The 14,298-nt window shown below is 35.7% G+C and overlaps 1 protein-coding gene across 1 annotated transcript in view; it reads left to right on the forward strand.

Annotated features, from left to right (window-relative positions):
• Nucleotides 1–14,298, forward strand: part of LOC133655162 (allograft inflammatory factor 1-like) — a 46,762-nt gene that overhangs the window by 4,940 nt on the left and 27,524 nt on the right. Inside the window, exon 3 of the mRNA XM_062055099.1 lies at nucleotides 6,167–6,233. Coding sequence (XP_061911083.1) covers nucleotides 6,167–6,233 — 67 coding nt within the window. The remainder of the gene's footprint in view (nucleotides 1–6,166; nucleotides 6,234–14,298) is intronic.

Raw genomic sequence — 14,298 nt, forward strand, 5'->3', positions numbered from 1 at the left:
ACGACTGAGCTGCCAGTTTTTTGCTGAAATATCTAAATATGTTTGTAGCAGTTGCCCTCTAGTGGGTTCCCCTGACCACCACACACTGGCACGAGAGTCCGGTATTCAGGTTGGATCAAGTCTTTTATTTTCATCCACTAGTATAATTTGCGTTTCGGCAGTATATAGATAGGACTTTTCAGTCCGGCGTGTCTCTACTTTGCTCTCTAGTGTCTCTCTCTCTCTCGCTCCAACTCCAACCCTCGTGTGTCGGACCGGCTGCTGCTAATAAGCATGGCAGGTGATTGGATGATCAGCCCCAGCTGGGTAATCCAGTCAACTGCCAGCTGTGCTTCAAGGCCGGTCCTTCCACACCCCGCTCCACAGACCACGCCCCCCTCCACAATGTTTTTTTACAGTGTGTGGTAAAATATAATAATCAAATGTATAATAATATAATGAGGTGAATCCCTAAAAATTTGTAATTAATCAAATTATTTTCGGTTGTGAGGGGCCCTCTGAGAGCAGCCATAACTGTGATGTGGCCCTCACTGACCCCTGGTCTAAATTTTCCGATATAAACGCTCCGAATCGATACAAGCCAGTTCACATCTAAATGTCCTCTAATTAGCACACAGGTTTGTCTTTTCTTGTATTTTAGTCAAGTCATTTACAAAAAGGTTAACGTTGTAGGCTATAAGCTCCTAGGAGCGAGCAGCTACACAGCAGCTAAAGATTTGTAATAAGTGTCCTTAATTGAACAATATTTCAAATTTGTCAAAATAAACAAGCATCATTTGCATATTATTAACGCATACAAAGTCTCCAAAGGAGAAACATATTAAGTGTCCAGTAACAACCGTGTTCACATCATTCAACTTACTGCTTTATTAGCTTGATTTCATTAGTTATTGTGGCCTCTAGGTCAGTGCCAGGCAAAATACGGCCCGCGGGCCACATGCGACCTGTTAAAATTTTTATTCCGGCCCGCCGCACTTTTTACATATTTTTTTTAGACCTTTAACATCAAAACTGTGGCCACCATAATGATGTGCAGTGCTGTTTTTATAATATTAATAATAATAATAATAATTATAATAGATTTTATTTGTAAAAGCACTTAACATTGAGCAAACAACCTCAAAGTGCTACAGTGCATTAAAAAAATATAATAAAAAAAATAAAAACTAGAACAGCCTAATAGCTAGAACTAGCACACATATATCTAAAACTATAAAAAATGTTTTTAAATTACTGTAAGTCTTGAACTATAGAAAGTATTTCAATTGTTGAAATATGCGCTTTTGGGTGTTAATAGGAGTTATTAAGATAATCTACGTCACAGCAGCTCAGACGAGGAACAAAGCAGAGTGGGCGGGGTTTGTTTCCAGGGCAGCCAGCCCCAAACGCATGTGTCAGGAACAGATGCGGAAGCACATTTTTACGTGATAATATATCATATTGTAGGTGTTTATTACACTTTGCATTCATATTTTGCCGTTTGTTACATTTTTGTTGTTTTGCTTGATTGTAAAAGATGTCTATCAAGGAGCTGGTCTGAGAAGTAAAAGAGGAGTGATGTTCATATGTTGTTAATATTCAGTGTTTTATTGTTCATAGTTAATATTGTAAATCCCACTTTCTTTATTTTAATGTACATTCTGGGTTTCCCATTTAGTAAAAAACTGTAAAATTCCATTCCGTTTTTTTGAGGCGGTCTGTCATAACTTTTATTTAGAATTCTATCGGACATTGTGACTTTTGGTATTTGTGTTCCTGAAAAAAAGGGACCCAAACACACATACTGTACAGCATATTTTTACAGCTAAATGTGTACATATCATTTATACACACATACACCTTGGCCCCCCCAGACTCAGTTTTTTCTCTTAATGTGTTGACAGCAGAGGTGTGTACTCGAGTCACATGACTTGGACTCGAGTCAGACTCGAGTCATGAATTTGATGACTTTAGACTCGACTTGACAAAATGTAAAGAGACTTGCAACTCGACTTAGACTTTAACATCAATGACTTGTGACTTCACTTGGACTTGAGGCTTTTGACTTGACATGACTTGCTACTTTCCCCAAAACCCAAACCTTAAAAAGTTATTTGGGAGCGCTCCGTATCTTTCATTTTATACGTCTGTGTCTATAAGCGTGTGTGCTGCGTGTCAGCGTGTGTGCTGTCAGTACAATAGCCAATCAAATTAAATCTACGTTGTTTTCATCCCACAGCTCTCATCCAATCCAATTGCAGGACAACCACCGAACATGAGTTGTCAAACAATGCGGCAGTGACAAACAATTATGCCAAAGTTGGTTTCGTTCGGGTATAAAAACTACGACTTGGTCAACAAAAAACGAATTGCCGTATGCAAATCACGCAGTTCGAATATTACAGACGGAGACGCAACAACTTCCAACTTCGTTCGACATTTGAAGTTGCACAAAGAAGGGTAAGTTTTGAATGTATGGTAACGTTTATTGGCTAAGTAACATGACTTTTATTTGCTGTGTAGTTAAATCAGTGAGGCTGTAAACTCACTGCTAAAGTCATAACCATAGACATCTTATAAGGGTACGCAGCATTGAGCGCTACTGCCTACTGGCGCAGACGAGACGCGGAGCCGCCATCTTGGAGTGGTGATCCGCTCCACTCAGTGCAATTCATTTGGCAGGAGCAATGAACTGTCAGCAAATTTAATTCATCTTACCTCACTGAATACCACTGATTTTCACGCGTTTTTTTTGTCATACGTGTAGCTATGATAACGGACACATGTTTTGGCGTTTTTATTATTCATAGTTTGCTTAACAGTAATATAATATTCTTATACGCTATAAATAACCAGACGTCCGAGATCAAAACTGGGAATATAATCCCAGAGAAGGGGGAAAAAACGGTCAGCTATTTTTAAATTGAAGAAACAATATGATTAGATTATATATACATGCGTATATCCTACATAAACAATGTATGAATACATTAGATATCTATATATTTTAGGGACCTATAGACTGTAACTCTGTTGCTGCAGCAGCAGAGAGTTTATTCTGTCTTGACACGTTGTATTGATATTTTGTATTACATTCTTCCCTTAAATGATAATGTTTACAGTGATTGTTTTATATCTATTTTTTATGTATGTCGCTTTGGATAAAAGCGTCTGCCAAATACTTAAACATATATAAACACCTGAAAGTCTTTATATCAGCTAAAACCACCAATCTGTTTCACTGGATTCAGAATAAACCCAAATGCTGTCTTACCCAACAATGTTAGTATTTGAATATTGTTACTTGAAGACTTATTCCTGGTTACAATTATACTGTTAAGAAAGTATTGTCTTATACTTTGCCTAAAATGAGAATGCATCATAATCAGTGGCGGCTGGTGAATTTTGTTTTAGGTGGGGCTGAAAGTTTGTAAACCAAACCCCTGTAGGGGTGTCATCCTCCCCCAGAAGATTTCTTTGTGATTCTCACATATTCAAATTGAAATTCAAATTGATCATCAAATTGAAGATCTTTGCTCCTTCTCAACTTTGTGGTAATGTTATTTTCATAAAATGCAACCAATAGTATGTTAATGTTTGTTTTTGCAAATGTGTTTATTCTGTAAAGGAATGAGTTAAATGTTTAAAATTGTTTAAACTATTAAAATGACTGGTTAATAGTGCTATTATGAATTGCAATGTCAGCACCATTTTTTTCCCTGCAATTTCAAATGCACTTGTTTTAATAAATAAATACAGTGTTTTAAAAGCATACACAATCTGTGTAAAAATATTAGTCTGTGGTTAAAAGGACTTGAAAGGACTCGAAACTCAAAATGCAGGACTTGGGACTTGACTTGAGACTTTCTAGTCTTGACTTTGGACTTGACTCGGGACTTGCCTGTCTTGACTCGGGACTTGACTCGAGACTTGAGGGCAAAGACTTGAGACTTACTTGTGACTTGCAAAGCAATGACTTGGTCCCACCTCTGGTTGACAGTGACAGTTCATGATAAATAGGTTAGTGTTTTTCATACCTACTATTGTTCTGTGTTTTAGCAATTGATCAAGCGTTTTATAACATTCCACACTACAAAATAAGAAAAGTATTTATGATCTGTGCCGATATCAGTATATACTCAATACTCAAGCCTCCAAGATTGGTATTCTGTTGGAAATGGGGAAAAAAGTAGTATGAAAACATTGGAAGTTGCTTTAAAGCAAAACAATACAATGAGTGGTCTACCAGTAAAAACATTAATTGATTTAAAGCCTGTGTGTGGTGCGCCCTATTTGTTCTGTTTTTTTTTTTTAATTTGTGCCCGTTATCAATCCCCTCACTGTGAGGACGTGGAAAGCAGGTCGAGGCCACATAGTGCATTCCTCTGCAGCCTTTTTCAAATCAACGTGCTCATCATCATCACCATCATGAATGAAGCAGAGCGCTCTAAGCCGCTCACTCTAATAATAGTCGCCTAAATCCATACGCTGCTTCCGCTCTGTGACACAATATTAACATGTCCAACCAGGCCACAACATGGGCATTGTTCTCTATATAGTAGATGTTATTTGTATTGCGCTTTAGATACAAACAACAAATCTCAAAGTGCTCCAGAACAAAAATGCATTAAAACAAGACAGGTGTGTCTGTCCTTGTTGCACACCGGACGAGGCACAAGGTGACTGCATAACACTTTTTGCTGTGTATATATATATATATATATATATATATATATATATATATAGGGCTGCAACAACTAATCGATTATAAAAATAGTTGGCGATTAATTTAGTCATCGATTCGTTGGATCTATGCTATGCGCATGCGTAGAGGCTTTTAAAAAAATATATATATATATATATTTTATTTTATTATTTTTTTTAAATAAACCTTTATTTATGAACTGCAACATGTACAAACAGCTAAGAAACAATAATCAAAATAAGTATGGTGCCAGTATGCTGTTTTTTTAGTAACAATAGGTTAAGCTTTGTCGGTGTGCCATGTGTTACCCAGTTTCCCCTAGGGCAACAACGTTAATATATGTTTGATGAAACGTGATTATCAGAATCAGAATAGTTTTATTGCCATTGTTTGAGAACGGGTTCACAAACTAGGAATTTTTCTTGGTGCAAACGTGCGACATATAACACATATTTGGTATAAAAAGAGCTGTGACTGAGCTATCAGATAGACTTAGAAGGGATTCAAGGAATTCAAGGAGCTGCTGTTAGACAGCAGTTATGCATGAGTGTATGTATGTATATGTACTTGTATGTGTATATGTATGTTTGTACAGTGAATGTATATGTACTTGTATGTGTATATGTATGTTTGTACAGTGAATGTATATGTACTTGTATGTGTATATGTATGTTTGTACAGTGAATGTATATGTACAGTAAGTGTATATGTGTGTTTGTACAGTGAATGTATATGTACAGTAAGTGTATATGTATGTTTGTACAGTGAATGTATATGTACAGTATGTGTATATGTATGTTTGTACAGTGAATGTACAGGTATATGTACAGTATGTGTATATGTATGTTTGTACAGTGAATGTACGTGTGGATGTACGAACTTTAAGTATGTAGGTATGTACTGTATTTGTGTATGTATGTATGTATGAGTAACGGTGTGTATGTGTGTATATGTGTATTTGTATGTACAATATATTTGACTCCCAGTGTGTGTGAGCGTTGTCTATTTAGAGAACACAACATTATTGTTCCCTTTAGTTTGACCTGCTTTTGCAGTTGGTTTCCCAATGTGATGATAACCATAGAGCCATGATGACCTATAAAAGGATCCCTGTTCAAATGCATTGCGTATGGATTGGAGCTTGTGACTCGTCCCGCTAAATTAAACACGGCGACAGCAGACTTGCAGAGGTCAAACGGGAATGTGCCGCTCCTCCGTGTCGCTTTTCTGCGCCACGCCGACTCCCACATGGCGGATTGCTTCATTATAATTTCATCAGTGTGGATCCCTTCTGGCCCTTCTTTCCCCCTGATTTCCTTCACACCCTCTGGAGGTGTCCTACTTTATTTTCCACGCACACTACCCAGCGTGCGAGATATGACATTCATCCAGCGTCTCTGCTGTGAGTCACTGTGTGTTTTTTTTTTTTGGTTTTTGTTACCCTTTTGGACATTAACCCTTTCAATTTGCCTCCCCTTCCAGGAATTCCTGGAAGACCAGAAGTACAGGGATGAAGATGACCTCGCTGATAAATTGGAGGGCTTGAAAAGTAAGCAAATGCAGCCATTGAACATGATGAAATGTGCTTGTTTTCCCTTTTCACTGACACACACACACACACACACACACACACACACACACACACACACACACACACACACATTCTTGTATTTTCTACCATCTCGAGACCTCTGAAAAATGCCTACCTCTTTAGGACCACCCTTTCTCGATATGTAAAGAGTTGTATTTACAACATTAATAATATATACAAACTAGTGTTGTCCCGATACCAATAATTTGGTACCGGTACCAAAATTATTTTGATACTTTTCGGTACTTTTCTAAATAAAGGGGACCCGAAAAATGGCTTTAATGGCTTTATTTTAACAAAAAGGTACCGGTACTTAGGGTACATTAAACATACGTTTCTTATTGTAAGTTTGTCTTTCAATAAAATAGTAAACATACAAGACAACTTTTCTTTTATTAGTAAGTAAGTAAACAACGGCTCTTAATTTAGCTGCTGACGTATGCAGTAACATATTGTGTCATTTATCATTATATTATTTTGTCTAAATTATTAAGGACAAGTGGTAGAAAATGAATTATTCATCTACTTGTTCATTTACTGTTAATATCTGCTTACTTTCTGTTTTAACATGTTCTATCTACACTTCTGTTAAAATGTAATAACAGTGTTTCCCACACATTCATTTATTTGTGGCGGCCCGCCACGAAAGAATTACGTCCGCCACAAATATACATATATATATTTTTTTAATTTTTTTTTAGTCCTGTCCAGCTTCTGAGGCAAATCATATAGTTGATGTAGATGCCCATATAGGCTGTTCAGATTTACTTTACAAAAGAGAAGTGTAGGATACTTCTCTTGTTGCCTTATTTGTATTTGATCACTACTGTTTTCTGTTTATTTGTTACTGACTGTGGCAGGACACCTCTGCTTCTGTTTCACTTTATGTTGCTGGTAAATAACATGGTTGTAGTAGTAGGCTAAAGTTAAATTATTTAGTATGCACTACTTAAAGGGGCAGAGCTTTAAGAGACATTTTAGCTTTTATATTTTATAAGATATATTTTTTGTAAGAACCACAATTAATAAATATTTTTCAGTGAATAACTTATTGTTCAAATCTGTATATAAATATGTACATAAAGTGTTGTAATTATATTGTAAAATGGATGGATGGATGGATGGATGGACGTTTAAAACAAAACTGTTTTTATTAATTAGTAAGTATACATTTTTGGGCCTTTTAAGAGAAAATCATATCATTGTAGTAAATTATGCAAATTACTCGATGTCATGGTGACCACGCCCATAGCCACGCCCCCACCGCCACAGGTATCTTGGCAGTTTATGGGAAACACTGAATAATCACATATTCTTCTATTGTTTGATACTTTCCATTAGTTTTGGATGATACCACAAATTTGGGTATCGATCCCATACCAAGTCGTTACAGGGTCATACATTGGTCATATTCAAAGTCCTCATGTGTCCAGGGACATATTTCCGGAGTTTATAAACATAATATAATTTTTTTTTTAAACGAAATAAGATGTGATGCCAAAAAATATCGACGTAATCATAGTAGTATCGACAAGGGTGGCGGCGGACCGGTACTTTTCAGAGGCCGTATAGTACCGAATATGATTCATTAGTATCGCGGTACTATACTAATACCGGTATACCGTACAACCCTAATACAAACTATGCAAATATAAAAAAGGTAAGCTGTGAGTAAAATGTTGTTGTTGTTGATTTTTTTGTTTGTAATTGGTTTTTAATCTTCATTATTTACTTAAAGTAATTACAGTATGTCTCTAAAGAAATATTTATTTAATTTTTTTAATTAATTTTGGCCATAGGGGGCGCATTTCAATTTTTTTACACACACTTGTTATTACATATGTTGGCCAGAGGGGGAGCACTTCAAATTTTTACACACACTTGTTATTTCATATGTTGACCAGAGGGGGAGCACTTTTAAAACCGACACACAGTCAATTTGAAAAATCCCTCCTTTTTGGCACCACCCATATTTTGATAAATTTCACCACCAAATGAGACATTCTCTATTAGATGCAATGGTTTTCCGTATTGGCACCATGATTTATGCTCTAACTTGTTCACCGGTCCTCACATGGAAGCTACTTTTCCTTGTTGATGTCTCAAGAAGGGTAGAAATACAAGAACACACACACACACAGTTTCAGTCTTAAGCATTGTGTTTTCCCTCTGTGTGGAGGTTTTCAGGGCCAAGTCCGGCATGGGAGGAATGCAGCAGGGCGTTTTTAGTTTTTTTTTCGCTGCCTGTTGTTTGCAGAAGTTTGACGGTACAATGACCTAATTGTGGTAATAAGCGTACCGGTATATTATTTCAGCCGTGAGTTCACGCACATTGATTCGTTTCTCACTCGCTGCACATTTTAGGATGAGACAGACCCGGGGTACTCAGAGTACCACCCCAGAAAACACTCGGCTCTCCAAGGATCGCCATAAAGACAGACATTAAAAAAACGATAGCGTAGTAGGTGTAAATATTCATTAAAAACAAGACAGAGTATATTATAATATGACTATAGAAGTATATTATATATCTTTGGCCACTGTAACATTACACACAATGCACAAACATCAGCAACAATGATACTCCGAATACAGTACTGGGCTCCTGTTTACACTGCACACCAAATCTGATTTTTTTTGCCCTCAAGTGAGACAGATAAGACTTGTTTGCTAGTTAAAACGCTTCAAATCTGATCTTTTTGCGTCAGATTCAGGCCACATCAGGAGGTAGTCCAAATCCGATTGGACTCCGGTCTTTTCAAATGTGACTTCAGTATGAATGGCAATGCCACCTGAATGCGACTTTTGTGTCATCTTTGGTCATTTGTGTGAGCGGAGAAAGACGCGGGCCGCCAGCAGAAGTGTAGTCGTCATCACAGTATCCGGTTTCGGTGAGCAAAGTATTTTTTCGGGGGACGAATTCTGGGTGCATCACTAGTTAATAGTGCGCAAATAATAGGCTATATATAAAGTTGATTTGATTTTATATAATGTATGAATATATGTATGTATATATATATATATATATGTATGTATGTATGTATGTGTGTGTGTGTGTATATATATATATATGTATGTATTTATTTATGTATGTGTGTGTATATATATATATATATATATATATATATATATATATATATATATATATATATATATATACACTACCGTTCAAAAGTTTGGGGTAACCCAAACAATTTTGTGGCATAGCCTTCATTTCTAAGAACAAGAATAGACTGTCGAGTTTCAGATGAAAGTTCTCTTTTTCTGGCCATTTTGAGCGTTTAATTGACCCCACAAATGTGATGCTCCAGAAACTCAATCTGCTCAAAGGAAGGTCCTTTAACGAGCTAAACTGTTTTCAGATGTGTGAACATGATTGCACAAGGGTTTTCTAATCATCAATTAGCCTTCTGAGCCAATGAGCAAACACATTGTACCATTAGATGTTAGTGATAGTTGCTGGAAATGGGCCTCTATACACCTATGTAAATATTGCACCAAAAACCAGACATTTGCAGCTAGAATAGTCATTTACCACATTAGCAATGTATAGAGTGTATTTCTTTAAAGTTAAGACTAGTTTAAAGTTATCTTCATTGAAAAGTACAGTGCTTTTCCTTCAAAAATATGGACATTTCAATGTGACCCCAAACTTTTGAACGGTAGTGTGTGTGTGTATATATATATATATATATATATATATATATATATATATATATATATATATATATATATATATATATATATATGGTAACACCTTAGTATGGGGAACACATATTTACCATTAATTAGTTGCTTATTAACATGCAAATTAGTAACATATTGGCTCTTAATGAGTCATTATTAAGTACTTATTAATGCCTTATTCTGCATGAATATTATTATTATACAACCAGTAAGTCTTCCCTCAATAACCTCAGAATTATTGCTTATTAGTAACCCTAACCCTTACCCAACCCTAACCCTTATATGTTCCCCTAGTGTCCAAATAACTCTAAATTAAGTCTTTGTTACTTTGATAAGCAACTAATTAATGGTCAATTTGTTCCCCATACTGAAGTGTTACCTTATATATTTATTTATTTATGTATATATATATATACCGGTACACGTATATAAGCCGCACCGACTTACTAAATTTTAGAAGAAAAAAACATTTCACGTATATTTGCTACAGACATATACGCTGCGAAATGAGTTATTTACACAGAAAAATTTTGTAAAAATGTATTTACATATCTTTTTTCCTCAAACGATGTCCGTAACACGGCAGTAAAACGGCTTATCAAACAAAACAGAAGTCATCGTCGTGGACCCACTCGCTGCGGAAGCTAGCTCTCCAACCAGCTAAACGGATTCAAAAACGCCACGATGACGTGTTGGTCAGGTTAGGTTAGGTTACTTTATTAGTACCCGGTCAGGTTAGGTTCGGTTAATTTATTAGAACCCGAATGTTTTCCGTTAGGCAAGATCAGGACATCCATTAAACATACAGGAAACATTTAAATCTTAGACATGCAATACAAATACTTAACAAGGGTTACTTTGTCAAGATTATAAGATTGGAAATGTACTCAAAGTTCCCCATAAAAAGAATAATAAATGAAATCACAATCTGATAAGATTTGGGACACGCCATAATAACATACCATGAATAAAATAATGAATTACACCAAAACAAGGGACTACAACTTGTTTAGTTCTGTGATGGCAGCTAGGACAAAACTTGTATAATAACACTTGTAAACATGTTAGCATATTAGCTAATGCTAACAGCACGTACAATATGCATGAAAACAATCCTACAGACATCATACATTGGATGGTTTAATAAGTATGAATTGTTTTAGTTATATTGTCAAACTCTGCGATGAGGTGGCGACTTGTCCATGGTGTACCCCGTCTTCTGCCCGAATGCAGCCGAGATAGGCTCCAGCGACCCCGAGAGGGACAAGCGGTAGAAAATGGAGGGATGGATGGATATTCTAAAACTTACAAATGTTGCTTGGAGTGATAAATGACGAATCCATACGAGTAGAAACGCTGTGGACGGCACTTCTACTTCTGGTTGAAAGCTCTAAACAGAAGTCCTAAAAATGTTGCCATAGCACAAACAATAACACACCTTTTCAGTGTCTTTGCTTGTTTTGTTTTTTTTAACTATTTGCATTACGACCATCTGTGAAGAAAAATCCATAAATTAGCTGCGCTGTTTTATAACCCGCAGGGTTCAAAACGTAGGAAAGAAGTAGCGCCTGTCTGTGTTGCATACCTTTAACCATAAATCAATCACTCTGTACTACTTTAAGTATGTTCAGTGTGCACAATTGAATATTTACGTTTCTGTTGAGGGAATGTTGTCCTTCCTTAGACAAAATGGAACACCTTAGAAGTTATTAGCTTTGGCCTTGGTTTTGCTGGAATAAGAATAACAGTATGACCTCACTCTGGTGCTTATCTATACAAACACACACATATTATTCCCTCTTGTTTTAATGGTGTTGGGATGTACCAGGTGCGGAGAGTGAGAGTGGACTAGAATGCTTGTTTGCTCACCACATACGTCGAGTTAACTTTGGGTTATATATATATATGTATGTATGTATGTATGTATGTATGTATGTATGTATGTATGTATGTATGTATGTATGTATGTATGTATGTATGTATGTATGTATGTATGTATGTATGTATGTATGTATGTATGTATGTATGTATGTATGTATGTATGTATGTATGTATGTATGTATGTATGTATGTATGTATGTATGTATGTATGTATGTATGTATGTATGTATGTATGTATGTATGTATGTATGTATGTATGTATGTATGTATGTATGTATGTATGTATGTATGTATGTATGTATGTATGTATGTATGTATGTATGTATGTATGTATGTATGTATGTATGTATGTATGTATGTATGTATGTATGTATGTATGTATGTATGTATGTATGTATGTATGTATGTATGTATGTATGTATGTATGTATGTATGTATGTATGTATGTATGTATGTATGTATGTATGTATGTATGTATGTATGTATGTATGTATGTATGTATGTATGTATGTATGTATGTATGTATGTATGTATGTATGTATGTATGTATGTATGTATGTATGTATGTATGTATGTATGTATGTATGTATGTATGTATGTATGTATGTATGTATGTATGTATGTATGTATGTATGTATGTATGTATGTATGTATGTATGTATGTATGTATGTATGTATGTATGTATGTATGTATGTATGTATGTATGTATGTATGTATGTATGTATGTATGTATGTATGTATGTATGTATGTATGTATGTATGTATGTATGTATGTATGTATGTATGTATGTATGTATGTATGTATGTATGTATGTATGTATGTATGTATGTATGTATGTATGTATGTATGTATGTATGTATGTATGTATGTATGTATGTATGTATGTATGTATGTATGTATGTATGTATGTATGTATGTATGTATGTATGTATGTATGTATGTATGTATGTATGTATGTATGTATGTATGTATGTATGTATGTATGTATGTATGTATGTATGTATGTATGTATGTATGTATGTATGTATGTATGTATGTATGTATGTATGTATGTATGTATGTATGTATGTATGTATGTATGTATGTATGTATGTATGTATGTATGTATGTATGTATGTATGTATGTATGTATGTATGTATGTATGTATGTATGTATGTATGTATGTATGTATGTATGTATGTATGTATGTATGTATGTATGTATGTATGTATGTATGTATGTATGTATGTATGTATGTATGTATGTATGTATGTATGTATGTATGTATGTATGTATGTATGTATGTATGTATGTATGTATGTATGTATGTATGTATGTATGTATGTATGTATGTATGTATGTATGTATGTATGTATGTATGTATGTATGTATGTATGTATGTATGTATGTATGTATGTATGTATGTATGTATGTATGTATGTATGTATGTATGTATGTATGTATGTATGTATGTATGTATGTATGTATGTATGTATGTATGTATGTATGTATGTATGTATGTATGTATGTATGTATGTATGTATGTATGTATGTATGTCTGTCTGTCTGTCTGTCTGTCTGTCTGTCTGTCTGTCTGTCTGTCTGTCTGTCTGTCTGTCTGTCTGTCTGTCTGTCTGTCTGTCTGTCTGTCTGTCTGTCTGTCTGTCTGTCTGTCTGTCTGTCTGTCTGTCTGTCTGTCTGTCTGTCTGTCTGTCTGTCTGTCTGTCTGTCTGTCTGTCTGTCTGTCTGTCTGTCTGTCTGTCTGTCTGTCTGTCTGTCTGTCTGTCTGTCTGTCTGTCTGTCTGTCTGTCGCAATAGACACGTAATCGTCAATAAAAAAAATGTATTGGTTGCATGAACAAAGGCACTCGCTCTCTGGTAACCGAGCAACGCAGGGAGTGATCTCTGATCAGTGGGAGTGACACGCTGACAGCCAATCAGGTAACAGTATCAACCTGTTGTCTCGCGGTTGATTCTTTGCATTGAGTGAGAAGAGAAAACGATTGCTGCAGAGAGCGAAGAAATAGTGTATAAAAGAGGTAAAGTCTCCTCGACAGTGTGGCGGTTTTGGGATTTTTTTCAAACGGACCATAATCAGACCAATGTGGTCTCTAAATTATGCAAGGCGTTCGTCCCCACCAAGACCGGTAATACCACCAGTTTTTTCGGTATTGGCCCTCTGAATAGGGGTCGTCACTCAGCAAGAAAGGAATTACTCGCTGTGCATTCTTTGCTTGTTTTATTTAGTACTTATTGCAGCAGTAGTAGTAGCAGTAGCAGCAGCTGCAGCAGTAGTAGCAGTGGCAGCAGCAGTAGTAGCAGTAGCAGCAGCTGCAGCAGTAGTAGCAGTAGCAGCAGCTGCAGCAGTAGTAGCAGCAGCTGCAGCAGTAGTAGCAGGTAATAACCTAAAAGAAAACATGAACATAAAACAATGTATCTATCTTGAATCATCAAAACATGAACATAACAAAAC

Source organism: Entelurus aequoreus, linkage group LG08 (assembly GCF_033978785.1).
Source record: "Entelurus aequoreus isolate RoL-2023_Sb linkage group LG08, RoL_Eaeq_v1.1, whole genome shotgun sequence".
Taxonomy (NCBI): Eukaryota; Metazoa; Chordata; class Actinopteri; order Syngnathiformes; family Syngnathidae; genus Entelurus; species Entelurus aequoreus.